At 35.7% G+C, this 26,724-nt stretch overlaps 1 protein-coding gene across 4 annotated transcripts in view; it reads right to left on the bottom strand.

Moving 5' to 3' along the window:
* The window catches only part of LOC306844128 (ras-specific guanine nucleotide-releasing factor RalGPS2-like), a 113,430-nt gene that overhangs the window by 72,651 nt on the left and 14,055 nt on the right, over positions 1-26,724 (bottom strand). For 2 of the 4 annotated variants that reach the window (XM_079376054.1, XM_079376056.1), the window contains exons 2-5: positions 7,317-7,414; positions 5,136-5,268; positions 4,940-5,044; positions 983-1,033 (exon numbers count right to left, since the gene is read on the bottom strand). In XM_079376054.1, coding sequence (XP_079232180.1) covers positions 983-1,033; positions 4,940-5,044; positions 5,136-5,192 — 213 coding nt within the window. In that variant the 5' untranslated portion in view covers positions 5,193-5,268; positions 7,317-7,414. The remainder of the gene's footprint in view (positions 1-982; positions 1,034-4,939; positions 5,045-5,135; positions 5,269-7,316; positions 7,415-26,724) is intronic. The other 2 variants (XM_079376057.1, XM_079376055.1) reach the window with 1 other exon arrangement.

Genomic DNA, 26,724 nt, shown 5'->3' with positions numbered 1-26,724 from the left:
ACAACAACACAAACAAAACAAAACAAAAAACACAGAGACATTTTTTCTTTTATGTTCCACAAAAGAAAAAAGTCCTACAGGTTTGAGAAATTATGACAATTTTTATTTTGGGGTGAATTATTCATTTATCCACTAAAGCACACATATCTGAAACAAAATTATTATAATTTTGTATGTTTTTGTGGCAGATGCCATTTTATTGTGAGATGGAGGCTGACTCATCTCGAGTATAATGCTGCTAGCGCAATAATGCTTCTGCCGTAATGAAATGTGCTGTTTGTCACAAATATTTAAATAATAAAACACAGCTACATAATCCCCGTCAAGCAAAAAAAACACAAATATTTCAGTGTAATATTTTATCTGGTGTGGGTGTTTTAAAGTATACACTCAGCCCAATGGAAGCAGTGGATGAAGAGCCTAAAAAACAGAAAGATTTCACTGTGCTTTTACTGCCCTCTTCTGGGAAACTCTGGAACTGTTACAGCAGTGGCCACACACAAACCAGGTCCAAAAATCATGGGCTATTTTATTGTTAGTGGCTGGCTTTATTGAACTTGTCCAAATTTAACACACGGTGTATGGCTGACAGTGAGAGTATGACACTTCAGTCGGCGACAGCCCTGTGAGTCAGTCACGGTAATCTCACAAAACGACGGCTTTCAGCCACTTCAGCTAGTTTAACCAAGGAAACATTTGCATACTTCAGAAAACCTTGACCAAAACAAACATTCTGAAAGTGCTAAATGAGAGAAAAAAAGTGCCTCTGGCATGTAAATAAAAAGTTACTCACCAGTTGGCTGCTAACTGTATTAGTAACAGCAATATTATGTTTTAAGCAGTCTGACCTCACCTGAATCACCAGTGAGTTATTCAAATCAAACATAACCAGCTACAAAACAAACGCAACTTGCATTTGAATTTGGATGCTGTACATAACTTACATACTATAAGTACATACTATAACGAACAATAGACTTACCTCAGGTTGGATGGCTTTGAACACTGGAGCATCCATGAGAGTGATCTGACCCTGCAGGACAACACAGATGATATCAGCACACAAACTATAACATTATAAATGTCACGTATGATGGAAGACACTGTTGGCACCCATTATATTTGATTTGAAGAGGAAAGTATTTTACTTGCACTATTTTTCTCACTAGACATGACATAGATGCTACCTTAAAGATGTTGTAAAATAAGCATTTATTACAGGAGAGTTTCTTTATTTATGGGCTTATTTGAAACCAGACTCAGCTTAACTATCCATCCTAACATGAAAGCGTGTGAATGGTCTACACACTGTCGAACAGACACATGAATAATAAACCATCTTTTGTCCACAGCTCAGTTGCCATTCACAAGACATTTTCCACACACATGCATGAATGTCGCGTGTGTGGGGTCATCGTGCGCATAAATAACACACACTTCAGCACAGACTTGAGACTGCGACTGGGATGATGTACTGTATATAGGTTAATGGGTTAGGCCATAAATAAATAAAGCTCAGAAAGAAACTCTGTACCCCAGATAAAGACACTTTCAGGCAGACGTGTACAGAATCAGGTCAGTGCATTTACATCAGGTATGCAGAGGTTAGAAACACAGAGAGTGTCCCCTGGTGATACTATCAGACATGTCACATGTATTTATTACACTGCTTCCACCGGTAAGAAGCTTTGCTTGGTTTTGGACATCTGAATAGAATTTACAATCTAGTTTTGCCTTTCGTAGCAGAGGTTTTTCATTATTATAAAGCTGAAGGAAACTGATGCTAAAAAACCACCCACATAAACATTTTAACATTATTTGTGACCCTGGACCACAAAACCTGTCTTAAGTGTTCATTTTTCAAAATTGAGATTTATACATCATAATAAATAAGCTTTCCATTGATGTATGGTTTGTTAGGATCGGACAATATTTGGCCGAGATACAACTATTTGAAAATTAGAAATCAGAGGGTGCAAAAAAAATCTAAATATTGAGAAAATCGCTTTTAAAGTTGTCCAAATTAAGTTCTTAGCAATGCATATTACTAATCAAAAATGAAGTTTTGATACATTTATGGTAAGAAGTTTACAAAATATTTTCATGGAACATGATCTTTACTTAATATCCAAATGATTTTTGGCATAACAGAAAAATGGATAATATTGACCCATGCAATGTATTTTTGGCTATTGCTACAAATATACCCCAGCGACTTAAGACTGGTTTTGTGGTCCAGGGTCACATTTTAGTATTCAGCATTAGGCAGGAAGAAAAGAAGAAGAAAAAAAAAAAGATTCACAGAAGCTTGTTTCCACTACAGGTTAAAAAAATTAAATTAAAAAGGTGATTGTTTCTTTTATCTCAAAATTCTGATTATATTTTATATTTTCCCCATAATTGCAATTTTATATATATCTTACAATACTGATGTTTATCCTTAGAAATCTGAGATATAAATGTGCAATTCTGAGAAGAAATGTCAGATTTGTCAGATAAAAAGTTATATTAAAAAAAAAAAGTATATAAGTGTTTTGAGATTTTATCTCTCACATTGCAGGCATTACTTTTCCTCCGAATTGTGATATATAAATCAGAACTGTGAGATTAAAAGTCAGAATTTTGGCATATAAACAGAATTGCAACATGCAAGATATAAAAGTCAGAATTGCACATTTATCTCTCACAATTCTGACTTTTTTCTCAGAATTACACACAAAAAAAAAATCGTAACTTTTTTTTTTATTCCAAAGCACAAACAAGCTTCCCTAAAAATAAAAAAAATACCAAAAAATAAAACACTTAGGCCTACTGATAAAATTACAGTTTTTATTTGATAAATCTGATATTAAGAAAAAAACAATCAGAAACTGATGTTTTAATTCATTAGAAGTGTGAGAATTGTACAGTCACGCAGTTTTCTGACTCATTGGTTTCACAAGATGGATTGTGCTGCTCTAAATTCTTTAAATGTTCTCCGCTCTCTTAGAAAATAAATGTGGGTAACTTCCTCCATGCAGCTCGTGTTATATTTGCCTGCCCTTATCATCCCCTCAAATCAAAATCAAACTGAATTGAGAGCTTGCAAGTCAGAGTTGAATCAAATCTGCCTTTCATCATGTGAAGAGATTATCCAATCATACCAGAGATCCTTTACATGAAGTCTAAAAGGTACAGTAGCAAAAACAGCCTGTTTGATTTAATTCTGAGGATCATAAAGTAAGTAGTAAATGATCATGAAAAACTCATTATGAGTGTTTGTGGTGCAAAAAAAAACTTTAGTAACATTAAAAGCGGACTATAAGGAGAAATAAAATGCTAAAATCAAGTCAGTTCTCCAGCTGCGAGTGATTGGCCACAGAACGCTGCTTGATTAAAGCAAGTATGAGTCAACAAGTGGCTGTGTATCTTCACCTCAAGTTCAGAAGAGAGTTCAGCTGGGAGTTTCATTTGAAAGAGAGTCCTCGTATCACCGGAGAGAGGAGAGCTTGATAGCCTTGCTCAGATTCTGGTGTTTAATTTAAACTCTAGAGAGCATCGCTGCCTGCACAACTGTCTGCCAAAGGATCATTAATTATTACTGAAACTGTACTGAAGTATTTACTACTCTCTGTGTGTGTCTGCGTGTGTGTGTGCTCAAATCGCTTCCTGTCCTTCATCTCTTTCTGTTTTCCATGAGTTTTTCTTAAGTTTACATCTGGTACCAGTGCCATTGTTGTGGGTGGTTGCCCTCCTTAATGTCTTTTGAGTATGTTATATCGTAGAGGACCTTTGGACCCCTTCATTATAGTGTCTGTGATGGATTAAGTGATTGGATCAAAAAACATTTATACATACATTATAGGATTGGACAACCTGAGAATGTTAAATGAATAATTCACCAAAAAAATGAAAATAATGTCATTATTTACTTTTTGAGCTAAATTTTCCGTCATTGTACTGTAAAATAAAAATGAGTATTTAACAATACTACTACGACTACTACTACTACTAATAATAATAATACTAAAAGTCTACTGAAAGTAATTAAAAATAATCAATCGTGTTATTATTAAAAATCGTGTTATTTTTAAATAAAGAAATTATTTTTATAATTATTATTACTATTAGTATTATTATATACACTATTTTACAGTATAATAGTATTATTGCAATAGTAATATTTTTCAATAATAATAATAATAATAATAATAATAATTTATTATTATTATTATAATATTGCAATAATATTGGACTATAAAATAAAAAAATAAATATTTAACAATACTACTACTAATAATAATAATAATAATAATAATAAAAGTCTATTAAAAGTAATTTAAAATAATATTATTATTATTAAAAATATTTTATTATTTAAATTGTAACACTTTAAAAAAATATATAAAGTAATATTACTTTGGCAATAATATCACTGTACTATAAAATAAAAGCATTTATAATAATAATATTAATAATAATAATAAATATTATTATTATTATTATTATTATTATTATTATTATTATATACTTTTACAGTAACATAATAGTATTAGTGCAATAATAATATTTTTCTTTATAATAATAATAATAATAATAAACAATAATTTTCATTTACAGAACAACAGTTACATTACATTTACAATACTAATATTTATGGCTGTCTTAATTTTTTTTGCATTAAACTAGATATTTTATATTGATGAGAAACTGCACTGAGTCCTTAAATCTTCTCTTGGTGACAACAGATTAATAAATGATTCTCATTAGGAATTTTGGGGAAAAAAAATCTCTTTCATCTTTCTGTATCTTTTAGAAACAGCTATGTTATCAGCTAATGGCAAAAAATAAGGAAACCCTGTTTTTCCCCATTCAATGTGCCTGCACAATCTGAGAGAATGAAAAGTGAAGAGTGTACAAACACAAAAGTCTCTCGCTCACAGAGGCAAGTCTGACTTACTGCATATTCCTCCGGCGTGACCTTCAGCACGTCAAACACCACAGCGTCAAAACTCTTGAGCTCTGAGGGGCCCTTCTCACTGAGGGACTCAGAACTGCTGCTCCTCTGGAGGAAAGAGTGACAGGATAGGGGGAAGAGAGATGATGAAACACATACAAATGAGTGAAAGACATGCAGCATTTGTGCGTTTACTGACCTCTGAAGCTGGGGTCGTGAAGGTGGAGACGCTGGGCTGGCCATTGGGGACATCCATTATTACCAAACCATCAGACACTACGGCAAGAGCTCACTCACCATCGTCATCCTCATCAGCTCGCCTGTATGGCCCCCTGCACACACAAACATCACAGAGAAGTTGTGGATTTTGGCTTTGGCGATTCCTAAATGCACAAATCTAAGTGTTTTTTAAATGACTGCAAGCTGCTCAGATCCACAGGCTCCATAAACCCACCCAAAACTATAGCACTCCCACTTCAGTGCTTGGATAAGATTTTGTTGAAATATAGTTTTTCATCATCACCAAACAATGTTTCTCATTTATGCCAGAAAGGTCCACTTTAGCCTCCGCTCTCATTCATCAGCAGCACATTCATCCAACAGTTGTTTTTGTAACACTTGAGAGTGAGACAGACAGTAATGTTCTTCTGGAAAAAAAATCTCTTTTTCCTCTTGAATTATCTTTTTGGAAGGAATCTCTATTTTATCCTTGGCAGTGTTTCCAACAGCATACAGGTTTTTCACAAGAAATCAGTTCCAATTACATACAAAAATATATATAACTAAATAAAAAACACTACTTACAATACAACATTTAATTGTTTTTATTATACTAACATTCATACAGTATATTAATGATTGTGTTTTTTTTCGTCTTATTAAAATACCATTAACACTACAGATTTTGAAGTAATAACTTGATGAATAACTTGTGGGTTTGAGAGTCTTTTTGTTAATTCAGTAAATTAGATAATTAGTTCATTCAAAATAAAATAAAAGGATTCATAAACTGCAAACTCAGATAACAAAACCCAGGAAAACTAATGTTAACCGAATTACAATGAATTTTAGTTACACAAGCTCTCCTTATATAAAGTTTCCTTTATTTGTATGAAGCTCTTGACTGGATTTACAGCAGCTTTGAAAAGCTTTAGTGATGTTTTAGCAATGCTTTCCAGTCAATTGCATCAGCAAATCCTCGTCTTAGAGCCTCTCAGAGTCGTTTTGGCTGCAGATTTTGGATGGAAAAAAAATTATTTATAATGCTCTGAGACAACTCGTGTCAAGGTTTTTCACATTTACTTTTTCAGACAGAAGGCATACTAAACTCCTTCTAAGAGTATATTTAACAGATTTTTTGCTTACTATGCATGCAGCTTTTATGACCACATGAAAAAGAATATTCCATGTCCAGTAAAACATTTATCAACAAAATTTGTAGAAACTAATATTATATATATATATATATATATATATATATATATATATATATATATATATATATATATATATATATATATATATATATACACACACACATATACACACACACACACATATACACACATATGATTATTTTTTATATATTTATTATTACATTATATACATATATGATTATTTGTCATTTGTTCTCATTATTTTTATGGTAGCTAAGTTTCTAGGCATCACAATTTATTGTTTATGTGTTGAAGCTACACTAGAGAAAGTATTTTACATTTATAGATTGGCCCAAATCTCTTCATTAAAAGTGCACTGTAACCCAGATTTTTGCTATTTTAAATCAAAATAGATTTTTATTCTAATCAACAATATTCCACAAGTGCTGTTGATTTGTTTGTCACAGAATGATTTAAAATGAACACAATGCTCAACATATTCCTCACCTCTGAAACACAACAGGTGTAGTTTAGTAGTGTGTTGCTAATCTAAGGTTTTTGTGAAGCGATGTAACTGTACACCAAAGAACAACGTGCTGAGTGACGTCGATAAACACTACGACTGTTGGCCTCACTATCAAAACACCGCTGTCAACATTTGGTTACACGTGAAACAAAAGCAGGCGTTCAGACAGCAATGGGACTGACAACGACAGCATGTGTGAGTGTGTTTTGCTCTGAGAGTGAACAGGTGCTTCGGAGCCATTAGTGTCTGTCTGTGTGTCTGTGTGTGTGTGTTTTAGGGTTTGTAGTAACAGGTGTTGCGGAGAGTTTGACTGACTTTATGGCACTGCAGACTAATCCTAATCACAGCTCCAATGCAGCCATCACACACATATATAGCAAATAACAGCAGCACTAATGCTTTCATTTGCCAAAAGGCTGAAAAACAACAGTTTATATAGTGTTTTAGATGAACACAGACACACATAGAATACATTTACCGGGTATTTGTCAAATGCACATGGCGACAGCTCTGCTGCGTCCTCCGCTGCACTCACTCAGCTGTGTTCACTCCAAATCCTCTGCTGAACAAAACCTGCTGTGGGAAGGATAAAGAGAAGGAGAGAAAGAGAGAGAAAAGACACGTTACCAAGCCGAACATATCTTTTATCTCACGACTACAGGAGTTTGAAGCAGTTGCAGCATTCAGTCAATATGGAGTTTACAGTGGTTGTTTTATGCAAATAACAGATTTTTTTATTCGTATTTTATATTTTGAAAACTTTTACCATGGTTTTGTTTATTTTTGCTACTTTTCAAACTTGATTTTCAAACTTTTCAGTAGATTTTATTGTTTTACCCTTGTCACCCAGTAATCCATTAAACACAAAGAATATCAATGATTACAAATATTAAACGATGATGATCTAAAGAAAAAAAAAAAAGATTCAAATTAGCCTAGCCTAAACTAATTAAATATTAATATTGTAAAATTATTTATTAATTTGTGGCCTCATTTCCACTACGACAAATTTGGTGAAAAAATAAATAAGAGAGAAAATAAATACATTTTTTCTTAAATGAAATAAATCGGAAATTAAAAAGGAATAAATATTAGACAAAAAAACTTCAGTTAAACAAAAATTAGAAATGTTGCCATGTTAACTGAAATAATGTTGACGCACAATAATTCCTAACTGGATATAAATGACGTTAAATGATGAGTTAAATATTTAACTAACCAAACTAACTAAATACTAAAACTTAGAAATATGAGACATGAGATGAAAAAGTTAAATCAAGGTAAATATCATTTGCGAGCAGGATCGTTGTTTTTTTGTCGGTGTCAATTGTTTGTTTGTTTGTGTCAATACCAATCAAGCTGTAATTCGGTCAACATATACAGAAAATGTAAAAAAGTGTCCAGAAAGTTATTTCAAGGAACTGTTCACCCAAAAATTAAAAGTCTTTCATCATTCATCTAGCATTTTATTTCTAATATGATTAAGATGTCAGTTTCACCACAAAATGAATGGTGATTCAAGACATGGTGAAAATGGCATTTGTTAGAAAGACCAAATTCTCTAAAAATTCATGTATAAACATTGCTGTACATTGTTAGCGGTAATAGAGGGCACATTAAATAAACTAGTAGTAAGTAAGAGGTCGAGAGGTGTGTTATGAGTAAATTTGACTCCTCAAGAGAGCACAAATTGGACATAGCTTGAAGAAACATCGACAAACCTGACAGACAAACTGTGTATATCAATGAGAAAGCCACTAGGTGGCGCTGTGCATATGGAAAACAGGACTGGAAACAACAGCAGCTGCGTGCTGAAGTTTCAGAGAGTTCAGTCTCAGGTTATTAGAGAGGACTGTTTGGGACACTACAGACACCACATGGCATTGTGGGATGGGTCAGATGCAAAGCAGGACGTCATGCTTTCTTTACCTCACGTACATGAAAATAGGCTTTAAAAACATCACATGGCTGAAGCAGTGCATATTAAGGAGAACAAGCTTTCTCAGTCTATAGACCGAAGGCTGACTGAAACCATTCGCTCTGAGCCTCTGGCATGTCACAAACATGCAAAAATGTGACACGCTTAAACAGTTTTAGAGCGATAACCCACCGATCTCAGAGAAATAACCCAATCACCATGCCACCTGACTAGTTATTGTGACAATCAAAAATAACTAATGTCATTGCGAGTCATGCGAGAAATGAGAAAAAACGAAAATAAAAATATTAAATTCTCAACATATGCCGCTATAGCTTTTGTTTCCATGATGTTATCATGGAAATAAGAGGATGTCTCCACAGAAAGAAAAATGCAAAGCAGCACAAACTGTCTTATAAGCAGACCCACACGAAACCTTCGCCCACAGAGCCCTGCAGGTTTCAAACCGCAAAAATATCAAATTCTACATCTCATTTATTAATATACACTTCGGTCCAAAAGATCACTTTTTCAATGTGAAAGAAATGTTTACTTTTATTCAGAAATAATTCATTATTACAATGATCTTATCTGAACTTTCTATTAAAAAAAAAAGGAAAAAAAAAATGTTTCCACAAATATTAAGCAGCACAACTTTAAACATTGATAATAATAATAACAATAAACCATTCTTAAGCAGCAAATCAGCATATTAGAATGATTTCTGAAGGATCATGCGACTGAAGACTGGAATAATGAAGCAGAAAATTCAGCTTTGCATCACAGGAATAAATTACATTTTAAAATATATTAACATAGAAAACAGTTATTTTAAATTGTAATAATATTTCACAATATTACAGTTTTTACTGTATTTGTCAAATAAATGTATATGTATATGTATATATATATAGAACTGTTGAAACATAAATACATTAAAGTTGCAGTAATTTAACAGAACTCTACGTTAAGTCAATTTTGAGAGGAAATTTGTGGAAACCTGAAATCTGTGCAATCTGAAAACCTTTACTTCTTTATTCTTTCTCTGAAATCTGCCAAAATGCCTTGAGGGAATCTAAGAGTAATGTACTCTAGCTTATGTTGCTGATAACACAATCAAATTAACTAAAATATTTAATGAATGTGAGAAGCAGGGGATTTGTAGAATTATGGGTTACAAGTGAATCTATTTAGCTTTCTGTAAGCTTGTCTGTTTATGACATGACCTTGTTTGATCAGTCTGTGGACAGATGAACGAGAGTGTAAAACTGCATGTAAAGACTGTAAATGTACTATTGTGATTGTAAAGATGTATGATCTAATGTAAAGATTGTGCGTGTTCGTACCCTCTTCATGCGTCAGAAGGGCAACACAAATCACCTTCACATGTGTCCGTCTTGCGAGGGAACGTCGGGTTGAATGTTTGCGTGGTGGGGCTGATGGTGTGACGGGAATGATTAATGTGGGAGATCTCGGAAGGCTGTTGAAAGAGACTGTGGAAGGACACTCAGAGACACGGATGAGGCTGAATGAAAGGCGGAATGGAGCGAGGGATAGATCCGGATGAGAACAAGCGTAGGAGGTGTCGCTGTCTTGTTGCAACCTGCCGGGGAAACAGTGTACAGACACACTGAGCCTGAAGGAACGAGTTCAATTAGTTGAACAGCTCAGTTTTTCCCACCGTCATTTACATGTGTTCCCCCTCAATGTGTCCCATAAAACGTCTTCATTAATATTTAATCTCCCTATACCTTTTTCTTTTATGTTAAACCTAAAATGTATGACCTTTGTCGTTATTGATGTTATTATTCCTGTTTGTCCTTCTATAACTTAACGTCAAAATTAAGAAAAGATAAGTTTGCTTTGTTGCAATTGGTAAATCTCTTGGAAGGTAATACAAAACACACTGAAATTGTTTTTGCTTTTAAAAACTGTGAGACGTTGAGTAGTGGAATTAAAAGGCAATGCTTTTTAAATTTGACCACTGCATGCTGTGAGCTACGCAATACCGCGTTCATGATCGCAGATGAATAGCATTCGATTATGAACGCGATATTGCGTAGCTTGTCAGTGATCTACGGCTCTATGTATTAAATACCGCTCCATCTGAAAGCATGTGATGGAGATTTACTATTAATCACAGAACCGGCTTTACTAACGAGATGCACATGACAATCGCATGTGATTTATCGTGCAGCCCTAAAATATAGTGCATTAATTTTATTGAGAATAAATACATAAAATAAAATTAAAATCTGTTATTTCTGACCACCTCGTGAGCACCAACAGAGAGTTAATAAAGGAAGAAAAAAAAAAAGGTCATAAGTTCGTTAAGGTGTTTTTATAACAAATCAGTTGAGTGAATAATTCAATGACTCATTCATAAAACTTCAAAATAACCTACTGAAAGAATCACTAAATGAATCAAGTGACATCAGTAGATCATCACATCACAACATTAGCAAAGCAGCAGAGGGTTGTCAGTACGTTAAAAAACATGTTGTCCTTCCTAAATACAGAACGTATCCTGTCTGAGCATAGCTTCAATTTCTGAAAGGAAATGTAAGCTACTTGACTGCTATTTGACCGTTATAACAGCATGTGTAGGGTCATTGGTTGTTTGTTAACCCTCTTTTTCACTTATGAACAACCACACACACACACACACACACACACGCTTTGCTCTGAGGCCCCTCTGAGCCCTATTCATCCATATTTCATTTGACATTCAGAGGGAAAGAAAAAGAAAACACCCTATGGAATAAGCCTTGAGGGAAAAGATAAGAGGAGACCGTTAAAATGGAAAATATGATCTTTTGTGGTCCAGCGAGTACGAATGAATAAGAACAAGTGTGCTACTGTACTGTCTCTGTGTAACGATAATAACAATACGCTCATGTAAGCACGTCTCCAACAGAGAACAATGGCAGCCACTCACCAACACAAGGAAATATCAACATACTGCAACAGAAAAAAGAAACACAATTGCTGTTTGACACAGCGTCTACACAAAAATTCATAGTTAAAATAATATGTAACGGTTCACAACATAAACGCCCAATGGTGTGTCCCTCCTACTACGTGAGACATACTGTGTAGGTGTGTAATAAATATCACAGGTTTGATCAAGAGACCACCCAATCACACACCCACAGCTAGGATTCAATCGCCTCCATCCCACCAGAACAGAAAGTAAATGCGTTGGTGGAAAGTCCTGGTTTCCTGGAGTTGTTCATGCACCAGGCTCCTCGGATCATAACCCTGCCAGCTCTCACTACGACCGCGCAGAGTACAACCGCTGAACAGATGAAATAAAAAGCACAGCTCTCAAACAACTTGTGTCCATCCTTTGCTCTCATATCACGACACAGTTCTCAAAATCTATTATTATCATCATATCTGTGAGGATGAGGTGAAGATTTCGATTTAGTTGAAAAAAAAAAAATCCTCGACACAAATTTATAATCAAAACATATTTATATAAAAATACTTAAGATCTTACAGATTATGCAAAAGGTATGCAAACTTTATTACATTTTTATTTTGGGTATATATTTGGTGTATCATTCAAAATAAATGGGAAAATATATATATATTTTTTTTTTACATTTTACAGTACAACTAAAAGCTAAAAGTTAAAGCTCAAAACTAAAATATCTAAAAGTTATGGCTGTCTCATTTCTTCATTTTCAAATGTTAAACCATTGGTGGAAAACCACAGGGAGCTCTTAAAGCTTCTCTTTTGTTGACAAAAGCCAGTTCATAAGTGCTCCTCATTACAAGTTTGTGATGATAGTTAGCGCATGTTACATTCCCAAATGCATGTTATAAGCAACCCAAAGAACATGCAGAGATGTAGTACACGTGGAACAGCATTTACTGCAAACCAAGCTTCTCTCACAGTATCACGACCAGCTCACGTGTAAATGCTGTGCTTCTCTAAAACCCACAGTGCATTTAATTCAATGGCAGCCCTTGCTATGATTTTGATCACACAGCCCTAAATGTGCAACCCTTTCACCAATGAGTAGCCTAGAGAGTAAGTGCAGCACAACTGAATGGCTTTCAAGTCAACGCTAAGATTATTTTGCCACATGTTCTCTTGCTTAAATGTCATCCAGTCGTGTATGATTGAGTGGGTCTTAATTTAGACAGACAGTGAGAAACATGCGCTGTAGCTTCATGCGCCTTGAAGTGAAATCAAAAGAGAAATGTTCAGGCTTGAAAAACTGTGCATGAAATGACAATGAAATTCATGCTGCACTGAAGCATCTCACAGGCCTGATTAGTATCAGACGGATGAGCCAAACAGTTTGTGTATGTCTGCATGTGGCTGTCTGCCTGACGGAAAGCAAACAGTGTCTACCAGAATTCTGCGGTAACACGGGCTTAAAGTTAAGGATGTTAGGAGAGACAGAAATAGAGCGACAGGTCCAACAGCTACAGCACATGAAACACAAATTTGAAGGAAAAGGATGTTGATGCTTGTCCTGAAGAGACAGTAGCGGGTAGCTTGTTTAACAGCAGATTGTGTGTGTGTGTGTGTGTGTGTGTGTGTCTGTATAAAAAGGAGGTGAGAAACGACCAGCCTGTCAGCATTCTAATTATCATCCAAAGAGAGAGAGAGAGAGAGAGAGAGAGACTATAAAAAGCCAAGGTCACAGCACATGCTATGGCAGAGTGCTGATCAGAAGCAGAGGAATTTGACGAATGGAGTTGAGTGTGATGCTGATGGCTGATGATAGGCCTGCTCTGTGTCTGCATGTGTTTACAAGCTGTCTGGTTGAGGAGGAACACAGCCCTTACAGAAAGAATAACAGGTATTAATAACAGTTATTTTATTTTTTATTTAGCCTAACACAATCAGACTAAAACTATTTCTTCATTAAAACATTCTTCTTATTACAATATAATTAAGTTTTTAAAAAGTTAATATGCACTACTTACTGCATATTGTTTGGAGTCAGTAGCATTTTTAAAATACATATATATATATATATATATATATATATATATATACATATATATATATATATATATATATATATATATATATATATATATATATATATATATATATAATACTTTTATTCATTAACACATTTTTAAGAAATAACAGTAAATATTTACATTGTTACAAAAAATCTATTTCAAATAAATGTTGTTCTTTCAAACTTTTTACACATACACAAATATTAAGGGCATAACTGTTCTCTACACTGAAAATAAGGGACACAAATTTTAAAACATTTAAATAGTTAACAAATATTTTAATATTTCACAGTATAACTTTTTTACCGTATTTTTCAACAAATCCTTGGTGAACTTAAGACTTTGTTCAAAAAACAAAAAAAAAAACAAAAAGAAATTAACCCCAAACTTTTGAACAGTAGTGTAAATTAGTCAAACTTAATTAAAATTAATAAAAATTTATTCCACACAGTACCACAAAAAAAAATAATAACTACACATTTTAAAGAATTAAAATAATAAAAACACAGTTTGACATTTAAGTGTTGGCTACATAATGTTTAAATTACAAAATTGAAATGAAATAAACATCTATAGGTGGCATCTCAAATAATGATTATTCATTTCATTGAGAATTTTAACCATATTAAACTGCAGTTGAATGACGTTTTAATTTTTCATTTACTTAAATTTGCAATTATAATTGTTCATCATGTCTGAAGCCATTTCAAATGCATCAAACATTCATAAACTGTAAATTGAATTGGACCTTGGAAGTCCAAAAAAAGTCACATTCAGCATCTTAGCGGCTGATGGATCAAAACCTTGCGGGTGAGGCGTTTGAGGGTCACAACTGTCACAACATCTATGAACTGCTGACTGGACAATTTCCCTGTCACATGGACAAAGAAAAAAAGAAAAGATAACAGTAACCTGTGCTCGCTGTCCTTCTTTTTAGTGCGATTCAGTAAAGATCAATAAGTGTGTGTGTGCCGGAGGTTGGCGGTGTCAGCAGTCCAGTAAGTGGGCAGCAGCAGGCGACGTGCACGTGTGTGTGTGCTGATTGAAGACTCCCGTGGGACGAGAGCAGCTGGCCTGAGCCCAGATCCGCTGCCTGCATGGTTTCTTTCCCCTCTCTCTCTTCTCCCCCTTCCACTCCCTCGTCTAGCATGCCTTTAGTTTTTTTTTTCTGTGCCCTCTCGCATGATTTAATGCACTTGGTCAGCCGAATGCCCCATTCCTGCCTCTCTATGAGCCCGATTCAGAAGCCAACAGGAAACTCCACAGGAAACAAGGGATTCTGAGAGGAAGCGGCAACTGCTGTGCCGACCGGCAGCAATAGGAAAAGGGTTATAGTCATAATGACTGACACGCGGTCATGGCACACGAGCACACATTCACGCTCTTAAATAAACAGCACGGCGGCACTAGAGGAAATGGCTGAGTTTGTTATCTAGTGTTGGCGTTTATAGTTGTGGTTTTGAGTGTGGAGCAGATCAGATAAGCAGAAAATCTATGGCATTAATCAACTGACAACATTACACCACAATTTTGAATCGCACCATAGCAAACCACAAACACTCATACACCCATCCTTGTTCATACTAGCTAGTGGGGTCCTAATGTCCTCATAAATATAGTAAAAACAGAAATATAGTACTTTGTGGGGTCCTTTAGTTGTTAAAGCTTTCTTATATAAAAATGTATAATAATAAAATAATGTTAGATATAAGAATGTTAAAACGTCTATGTTTTAAATTTAACAGTACCTGCTGTACAGCACTTTGTTTGCCAAAAAATTTAAAAGGTTAGTTTCATTTTCATTTGATTAAATGATAAATAAAATGACAATGAAAATGTTGTATGCCTTAATTTGATTACTAATAAATAAATTAAAAATAAGTAAAATATACAACACAGAATTTCTGAAAATTCACAGGGCCCTACAACTGTAATAAATAATAACAACAATAATAATAACTAATGTTATCTAATTAAATTATAAATTAAGTCATTTTTTATTAATTCAAAGATATGCTTTTGGTTATTAAAATTTTATTTATTAATACAGAAATATTAAAACAGAAAACATTTCATAGGGCCCCATCTAAACTTCAGCAAAAAAAAAAATGCTGTCAAATTATATATACACTCACCTAAAGGATTATTAGGAACACCTGTTCAATTTCTCATTAATGCAATTATCTAATCAACCAATCACATGGCAGTTGCTTCAATGCATTTAGGGGTGTGGTCCTGGTCAAGACAATCTCCTGAACTCCAAACTGAATGTCAGAATGGGAAAGAAAGGTGATTTAAGCAATTTTGAGCGTGGCGTGGTTGTTGGTGCCAGACGGGCCGGTCTGAGTATTTCACAATCTGCTCAGTTACTGGGATTTTCACGCACAACCATTTCTAGGGTTTACAAAGAATGGTGTGAAAAGGGAAAAACATCCAGTATGCGGCAGTCCTATGGGCGAAAATGCCTTGTTGATGCTAGAGGTCAGAGGAGAATGGGCCGACTGATTCAAGCTGATAGAAGAGCAACTTTGACTGAAATCACCACTCGTTACAACCGAGGTATGCAGCAAAGCATTTGTGAAGCCACAACACGCACAACCTTGAGGCGGATGGGCTACAACAGCAGAAGACCCCACCGGGTACCACTTATCTCCACTACAAATAGGAAAAAGAGGCTACAATTTGCACGAGCTCACCAAAATTGGACGGTTGAAGACTGGAAAAATGTTGCCTGGTCTGATGAGTCTCGATTTCTGTTGAGACATTCAGATGGTAGAGTCAGAATTTGGCGTAAACAGAATGAGAACATGGATCCATCATGCCTTGTTACCACTGTGCAGGCTGGTGGTGGTGGTGTAATGGTGTGGGGGATGTTTTCTTGGCACACTTTAGGCCCCTTAGTGCCAATTGGGCATCGTTTAAATGCCACGGCCTACCTGAGCATTGTTTCTGACCATGTCCATCCCTTTATGACCACCATGTACCCATCCTCTGATGGCTACTTCCAGCAGGATAATGCACCATGTCACAAAGCTCGAATCATTTCAAATTGGTTTCTTGAACATGACATTGAGTTCACTGTACTAAAATGGCCCCCACAGTCACCAGATCTCAACCCAATAGAGCATCTTTGGGATGTGGTGGAACGGGAGCTTCGTGCCCTGGATGTGCATCCCACAAATCTCCATCAACTGCAAGATGCTATCCTATCAATATGGGCCAACATTTCTAAAGAATGCTTTCAGCACCTTGTTGAATCAATGCCACGTAGAATTAAGGCAGTTCTGAAGGCGAAAGGGGGTCAAACACAGTATTAGTATGGTGTTCCTAATAATCCTTTAGGTGAGTGTGTGTATATATATATATATATATATATATATATATATATATATATATATATATATATATATATATATATATATATATATATATATATATATATATAAAATCATTCCAGAAAAAGTCAAATGAAAAAATTACACACATTCATAACAAAGTCTCTTAAACCATCTGCTAAGTAGTGCGGTCAAACGATCAATTGCGATTAGTCGCATACAAAATAAGAGTTTTTGTTTGCATAATATGTGTGTGTTCTGTGTATATTTATTATATATATGTATATATAAATACACACAAAGTATGTATTTTAAAAATATCTATGTATTTATGTCTACATTTATATTCATATAATTTATATTATAAATATATTTCATATATAAACAACACTTTTCTATAATATATGCATGTATGTGTGCATAAATATACACAGCACACATACATATATTACATAAACAAAAACTTTTATTTTGGATGCAATTAATCGGTATTAATCGTTAGCAGCACTAGCTAATTTTATCTTTTTATTTTAAGGCAGCGCTTCGTTCAGGTTATAAAATGGAATGCGGTGAGATTCTTAATAATTCATGTTAGTCTTTAACCTAGAAAAATATATAATAACTTTTTTGAAAATAATGATTAAGTACCCCTTTTACTTGACATTTCAGCACATTACATTTTTAGAGTGAAATCTGAATTGAGTGAATTGAAACTTCTTGAAAAAGGCATTTTAAAAATTTCAAAACCATAAACCAATATAAATACTAAGTCCATTTCTCACAACTTTCCTTCATGGTCAAACACAAGTGCATTGATGATAAACGCCAACTAATCATCCAGACAGTCAATTATGAAAATACATAGTAAAGCTGCACAATTAATCGCTAAAAGACCGCGATCTCGATTCAAACACCCACGTGATCTCATTTCTCAATGTCAACGATTCACCCGGGTCTATTTAACCTTTGAAAAAACCTTGCCGGAACATTCAAATCTGCGTTCGAGCTGCCGCTGGTACAGAGAGAGCTGTTATCATGTAGGTAAGAAACAGCTTCACAAACCGCTTCTCTCAACTACACAGTATTATTTCTGTCTTACAATTCATTCATATTATCACAGAAATACTGGGATGAAAGTTTATATTTTGGATATAAACATTTATATCTATAGTAGCGATCAAAATAGAGCAAATCACCTTTTAAAAGTAATTTGCACTTCCAATAACGTTTGTGTAGGTTACACTGTTTAGCCACTAGGTGGAGACAAGTGACTGCTAAAAATGTATTTATTGAATCATTCATTCAAGAGATTTGTTCAAAAATGCTGACTCATCCAGTAATGAAACAAGTGAAGTATTTGAGTGTCATTGAATCATTCATTCAAACCAATTTTTCATAATTTTAATATTAAAAATTGGTTTAGTTAAATATATTTTAAATATATATTTTATATATTTAAATAAAAAATTAAACACTCTTAAACTGACTGCAGCAATTAATATTTTGTCTCAGCCTTTTGTAAATTATGCGTTAATTTATGTTCAGAATTGTGTCTATATCGTAATCTCAATTTGAGACAAAAAAAAAAAAATCGTGATTCACAATTTATCCAGAATCATGCAGCTCTAATACATAGTTTTGCACATCTTTATCCATGACCTCTACCCTGTTATGAAAGGAGTGCATTTCTGAATCATACATAGTTATTAAAAAAAACAACAAAAAATATATAGAGTAAAGAATAAAGAGCAATGCATTTAGAAATCAATACAAAGGAAGTCCTGACCCTTCAGATTACTGTGACTGCATTATTGAGTATTGATCCACTGATTTAAAGTTAAGCTTTTCCGATACGGTCGCCATTGCAGCACGTCTCACTTGGCCGTTAAGTAACATGTCAGAGTTCAGAGGTCGCACCGCCTGATCAGTTTACAACCTTTATTGAAGCTCAAATCTGATGTCAGATCAGTTGTCCAAAAGGGACAGCGCTATCCCACTCTCAGGAAAGAGTTGGCATATGGACCCCATACTGGCCCTCAACCTGATAAACCATCATGCTGCTCTGTAAAGCCGTCCACCAGCTGAGTGTGATTAGAAGGAAATCAGCAGAGGCTTCAGATGAACACATGGCCAGAGGATTGCATGACTATCTGCTCAGGAAAATCCAATAAAGCAAAATTTAACCCCACTGACTTGTTGGTATCACAACAACACTAGATTTCTCTGCAGAACTATTTCCTTAGAGAATGCATGTGTGTTACTGACACTCCCTCTGCAGAACTCCACAGTATTTTTCATCAACATTAATTCCATGAGTCATCATCATATTTTCACTGCATGTCTCTTTTCTCAACCCCTCAGTCACAGGAAGACGTCTCGCAGCTGGGGCGAAGATGAGACCAAACGGCACACTGGCTGCATATAAATCATGTACACTTCACTTCTGTCCTTTCATTGTTCCAAACACTTTCATTTGTTCTTTGACTTGCTTCCCTCACAGCGGTTTTCTGACTCTTTCGTGTCTCTCCCTTGAGATAATTCCAGTTGGTCCCTCAGGGATTTGTGGGAGAGACGGGAGACATGCTAGAGCCTGAGAGAGCAGGTACAGACACAAAGACACAGCAAACAAACACACACTCGACACAATCACAGAAACAATGCCCAGAAAAGAGCTAGTCTAAAAGAGAGTGTATCTGTTCCAAAAGCTGTCTACGTCAAGGCTACTCCAAAAGGTTACAAACTTTAGAATTAGCTTTCTGACCCTCCATAGACTGCAATGCAACTGATACATTCAAGGCCCAGAAAGGTAGCGAGGACATCATTAAAATAGTTCCTGTGACATCATTGATTCAAATGTTATTTTATGAAGCATTTTGATTACATCAAAAATACCTTAATTTGTGTTCTGAAGATGAACGAAGGTCTTACGGGTTTGGAACGACATTAGGGTGATTAATTAATGACAGAATTTTCATTTTTGGGTGAATCCTTTAAATATCAACATTTCATTCTGAAAAGTATTAATACAACGTAGTTCAGTGTAGTCAAAACTGGATTTGAGCTGTTATTTTACAGCTAAAACTAGCTGGAAGCAGATGTAGGGGTTAAAGCAAAAAAAAAAAATCCTGAGCCTGAACTTTTTTCCGGGGGTGGGCCGGGCTGGGGTGGCGGGCTGGTGGGCAGCACATGCAAAGCATGCAATGACTGTTGCAACTTAAACACCTGAAAGAATACTATGGCACAATTATTGCGGTCCTTATTCAAACTGATTTTTTTTTCTCTTGAATATATGGTTGACCTGAAGAATGAAAGCTATATCATACACTTGGAAAATTATGAGCTATATCACCGCTTATCAACACTAGGGGTGTGACAAAACACTAGAGACAAAATTCAGATACTTGGTTCACTAGAATGAGACAATATTTTATTACTATTTTTAATAAAATATTTGTCTTTTAATTACAAAGTCAAACAATGCAGTTGTAATTTGAAATTTTTTAACTAATCTAGGGCTGTAACTAATGATTATTTTGGTAATCAGGTAATCCACTGATTATATTGACAATTGAGTAATCGGATATTTTTAGTAACACAAACAGGCCTAAGTGAAAACCAGGCTTTAGCATGACTGTTTACTATTTATATATAAACTAACGATGAGGCAATAATAACTGGCTCAAATAAAATATCAAAACCAAGTAACTGCATGGTTTTATTTAAAAACACTGTTAAAATACATAAATGTAATATGCCTATACATAATGTTAACATAACCAATTTAATTACATTATGTATTATAACAAATACCTGCAGAGGGCGCCACCAGCCTGGTGACGTTTCACTTTACAGCGTGATTAAACAATGTTTAAATCCATTAAATTTTAATATTTGGCCACATGCAAACTCAGAAACATTTATTTTGAAATTGCGATGTACAATTAATGACATATTTAGAAATAGTGAATGAGTGAGTGAGTGAAGTGACATTCAGCCAAGTATGGTGACCCATACTCGGAATTCGTGCTCTGCATTTAACCCATCCAACGTGCACACACACAGCAGTGAACACACACACACCGTGAACACACACCCGGAGCAGTGGGCAGCCATTTATGCTGCGGCGCCCGGGGAGCAGTTGGGGGTTCGGTGCCTTGCTCAAGGGCACCTCAGTCGTGGTATTGAGGGTGGAGAGAGCGCTGGACATTCACTCCCCCCACCTACAATCCCTGCCGGCCCGAGACTCGAACCCGCAACCTTCGGATTACAAGTCCGACTCTCTAACCATTAGGCCACGACTTCCCCAAATAGGTTGATTTATAAACCTTTGCCAACACAGGAGAATACATGATTTACGTTACAAATCTAGTGAGATGCACACTGTTTTCCCAGATGAACTTTAAGCTATTTAAATTCACAACATGTGCAGGCGATCAGTTTAGCCCCTTTCACACATACAGTCTTTACTGGTAAATTACCGGAAAGTTGCCGTTAAGAGATCACGTATGAACAGGACCTTTTCAAAAATCCCGGTAAATATATTCTGGCAATCATATCGTTCTTATGGAGATGACACGATTACTTTGAGCTGTTAACAAGGCTCCGTTGCTTTCTAGTTGTTCCATGTTTATTACAGTCTAAGGTAAATATGCGCTAGATGAACATCTGATCATTGCACTCGCAGCTTTTTCAACGTGTCGCGCTTATCTATTCATCAGGACTGCAGCTCTGCTACTGAATACTATTATGCACTTCTCGTGTTAATCTCGTTAAGAGCAAAAAAATCTGATTGCCTGGTAATGTTAGTCTGGTTGAGAGTGAAAGCTGTGCTCCTCTCATACCATTGGTAGGCGAACTCATGGGCTCGAAAGTGATAAACAAGTTTTTTTAAATATAGGATTTTTTTTATTAATTTTTTTCCAACCAAAACGCTGCAAAACTTTAAGCCTTGCAGATGACACCAGAAGTCAGACATTTTTAATTTACAAATGGCCAAATCTGCTCTAACGGGAAAAATAAGGTGGATACAAACAAGTGTATTCCATGCCAAAGATCACGGACGATCATTGAGTAAGTATAATGTTAAAATCAACAGACAAATTGCTTTTAAGTGGAATCTTATTAAATTGCGTCTGGTATATACCAATGGTGTGAGTTTATGGTTAAAGTTTTTATTTTTTCTGCCAAAATTTTCACTGGCCTCACTCAAGTCAAGCATATTTTTTACAACATAATTTTTATCTATAAACTATTTAATAAGAAATTGTATTTGGCATTACATAATTGTCCTAAGATATTCAATGCAGGTCTTCTGAAGTGAAGGGATTCCTCAGGAAGTGTGTGGTTATGGATCTTGTCATCTCCACCACTTGTGAATTTCCTTTAACAAATGCAGTTCAGTGAAGAGGAACGCAAACTCTCAGTGACCCAAATCTGTTTGTTCTCCTAGAGGTCACCAGGGCAAGGACTGCGTGTTATAGCATTACTACGCAGTTACCAAGACTGTTCTGGATAGTTAGAGCGTCGATAGTTTGTGCTAGTCTTGTTCTGTCATGTTTGAGGTGGTTGCTTACAGACCCATTTCAAAAGAGCCCATCATCAATTCAGTTTGAAACATATGTGATGTACTCCAATCCTGAGAGCCATCATTATAATTTCACTCTTCAATCTTTTGTGTTTTTCCCCTCTGAATCTGACCATCACAGAACAATGTTTCATTGTCTGTAAGTGTGTGTGTGTGAAGGAAAGCAACAGCCGGGGCTAAACAAACAGCTGTATCTCTTCACCCTCGGTCCTCCTCCTCTCTTGTTCTCGTTCTCCCAGCTTCCCTTGAGAGCACTCGCACCTACGTTTTCAAACCGCTCCATGCACGTATCACACAAACACAGATTAAAAACTCCAAAACCCAACAGCATGACAGGCTCGGACAGGACCCGAAACAGCCTCAAAACATTGATTTCAACTCCCTAAATATAGACAAGACATTGTTCTCCGCTTACGTGTGCATGTGCGTGTTCACAGCCCGTCCACTCCCACATAGGACAAAGACTCGCTCACAGCTTTTGAATCTCTCGGCAGGACAGATAATGGGTAACCCCGGGTCCGCCCCACACCCCCTCAGCGTGTGTGCCTTGTTTGGGCGGACGCCTGAGGCTCTGAGCGACGTGTGCAGGCAGAAGCTAACTAAAAGCCCCAGAGGAATAACCAGAAAACGCCTGACTGCAAAAGACAGCGGACATGAAAAGCCATTATGAGGTGAAGAAGATAAGAAAGGAGAGAAAGACGGATACACTTCCCAAGTTGTTATTGACACACAAAATCAGACTCAAGCAGGGAGAGAAAGACTTTTTTACTCCTTTCCCAAAATATATCTCTTCCCACAAAGGGAAAAACAGTCGCTGTGTGTGTGTGTGTGTGTGTCTGTCTGTTTCAGACAGGAACTTTGGGATACTTAAAGCAGCAGAGTCAGAGAGGACATTAAATAGTGTAACACAGCAAGAACTCACACAGGCCTTGTGTCTGAATAATATGCCTGCTTCACTACGATATAGTAAGTGAAAAACAATACATAAAATAAGCATGTCCAAATTCATAGTACTCGTAATCAGTAGTCCCTGTTTTAACTACTTCAGGCAAGATTCTGATGTGCACATCTGATGGACATTTTACTCTCTCATGAGGCCACAGGAGAGTATTTGTGAATGGAAGTGACAACTGATGCTTGTAGGTCTCACGAGAGTGACAACATGGAAGACATTATACATGGAATATATTATAAGTGGATTGCATTCAACACACATCCTTAATATACAGAACACACTTTAACGATCGCAAAGTTTCTTCTCAAATACAGGAGCTACTCAGACAGTAGGCCTATATTGTTTCGTACAACCTCAGGCTGTGTCCCAATTGACAAAAGGAGACCTATTATGTCCCTTTTTACAATAAAGTCACAGGTGTCCCCAGGATGTGTTTGTTAAGTTTCAGATCAAAATACCCCACAGATCATTTATATAATTTTGAAAGTGCCTATTTTGAGTGGAATATGGGCTGTAACTTTACAACTAGTTCCTCAGACACTCTGCAAACATCTGTTTGGTTTTGATTATCATATCTATCGCGCTGAAATCATGTTTTAAACCATATTAGTTTAAACACGCAATCAATATCTTAATACAAAACGTTTGTAATAACATAAGGTCTGGAGAGAGGATGTGAATGTTATGAGGAACACAGAGGAAATTTAGTCACACTGAGTTCTGAGAGCTTACACTGGGCGTTACCCACAATCCTATGTTGCAAACCTGTGTGTGTGTTTTCTGGCAGTAAACTGTGGTGGCCTAATGAACTGCACATTTCTCTGATGGCAACATGTGAAGAACCCAACACAGAGAAGACTAATCTCTCTCTCTCACACACACACACACACACACACACACAGAGAGAGCTGTTGAGTGTATTAAGAGCAGTGGACTGAACACAGGTGAACAGATTGGAAGATAATCTGCCTCAGAAAGAGAAAGAGAGAGAGATTTATACATGTATACAAGCTTAATCACATAAACAGTACATATCAGAAACACTACTAGAAAAGTAGATTTGAGGAAGGCAATGAAATAGCACAAGGGAAAAAATGAAGATGAAAGAAGCACAAGGACAGTCCAAGTTCATCATCTCCATATGGCGGACAGCAGAGGCTCATGGGAGAGAGTTCTGACTTACCCACAGGCTAGCACACTACTATCTGACACTCTGCGTAACTAACTATATATCATTCAGAGAGAGATATAGATATATATATATATATATACACACACACACACACACACACACAGGTGCTGGTCATAATTAGAATATCATGAAAAAGTTTATTTATTTCAGTAATACCATTCAAAAAGTGAAACTTGTATATTAGATTAATTCATTACACACAGACTAATATATTTCAAATGTTTATTTCCTTTAATTGTGTAAATGTTTTCAACATCTGCCACATGCAATGCCAGTGAAGCGACGCGAGGGACCAACAATTCAGTTTGGCAACGCTTGACGTCACTCCATTCAAAGTAAACGAGAGGCGTTGACGCCAACGCCCCATGTGAATGTGAATATTTTTATTTATTATTGTTAATGTTCTCTTATGTTCAACAACTTACAGCTTTAAAATTATTCACTTTAAGGGGTCTAAAATAAAGAAAAGAGACAAGTTTGTTACTCCAGCACTTTATTATACTGAATGCCCTGTGTTTTTTTTTTTTTTGTACTTGAGTGCAATACATTTTGGTTGAAAAAAATGAGAATCGTGTAAGAGAATCGTGATCTGAATTCCCATGGAGAAAAATCGTGATTCACATTTTAGCAAGAATCGTGCAGCCCTAACCTCTAGTAATGGTGCTGAATTCAGCTTTCAGCTTTCATTACAGGAATAAATTACATTTTACAATATTTTAAAACTGAAAACAGCTCTTGAGTTGTAATAATATTTCACAGTATTACTGTTTTTACAGTGTTTTTAATAAAACAAAATAAATGCAGCCTTGTGAACGTGACTTTTTTCAAAAACTTTTTATAAAAAAATTATAGAAAAGTAGTGTACACACAAAAGGAATGACATATCAATATGCTTCTGGAAATGACAACAAGAATGACAACCATGATAAAATCAGGCCATATGTAAATGTCACAGCAATGTAGTGCATCCTCTCATTCCTAGGGCTGGGTATCGAGTTCGATACTTTTTAGGCACCGACCGAATTGCCTCGATACCACCGAGTATCGAAAAACGTCTTGTCGTTCGGTACCAAATTTCGATACCTAAGGGGTTAATCTCATCACCGTCAGTGAGCCAATAAGCCTGCAGCACTAGGTGTGTTTGACTAGAAACGGTGCGGCGCTGATAGATCAGTGTTTGACATCCGCGAGAGCGTTTCGAAAGCGCACGGAGCAGTCCGCTCTCTATATCGCGCAGTTTGTTTACTACACACAGACTGAAGCTTGCGTGACGCTCGCGGTGATTTCAGCGTCTGCCGCCTAACTAAATGAGGACATAAACACATGAACAACAGCTCCAGACCTGCTCTGAAAGTCACTTCATGAGCATTTTACCGTTTGATTCGAGGAAAACTAGCGTCATATCATATACACACAGAACTGTAAAGGTATTCCAGGCAACCCGTCAAAATAAAAGTTCGGTTTAACTTGGAAGACACTGCGGCAGAAATATATTAATATTGTTCAGCGGACAGTACATACTGCTACTACTAGGCTACTATTAAAATTATAAAAAATTTTTTTAGTAATGATCACACAACAGTTATTCCAATTTTTTATTTTAATAGTTAACCCCCCTTGTTTGCCAAAATAAATAAACTTTGATTTTCAATAATTTAAAGAAATTAAATTAATTTTTTATGTCTTCATTTGAAAACCAGATACAGAACACAGAATTTCTAAGGAAAAATAAAACATTTCATTAGGCTATTTTAAGAATAAATTGAAATAAACTAAATTGTTTTTATGCATTCAAATAATTAGACATACTACACCAGAATTTAATAACAATAAAACATATGGTGAAAGAAAATAAAACACCCACTTGTGGATGAAGATTTAAAATTTCTTGAAGTCTTTAACAACCTAGA

This window comes from Barbus barbus (assembly GCF_936440315.1).
Source record: "Barbus barbus genome assembly, chromosome: 24".
Lineage (NCBI taxonomy): Eukaryota > Metazoa > Chordata > Actinopteri > Cypriniformes > Cyprinidae > Barbus > Barbus barbus.
The sequence above is the reverse complement of the archived record's forward strand: the minus strand, read 5'-3'. Positions and strand labels throughout refer to the sequence as shown.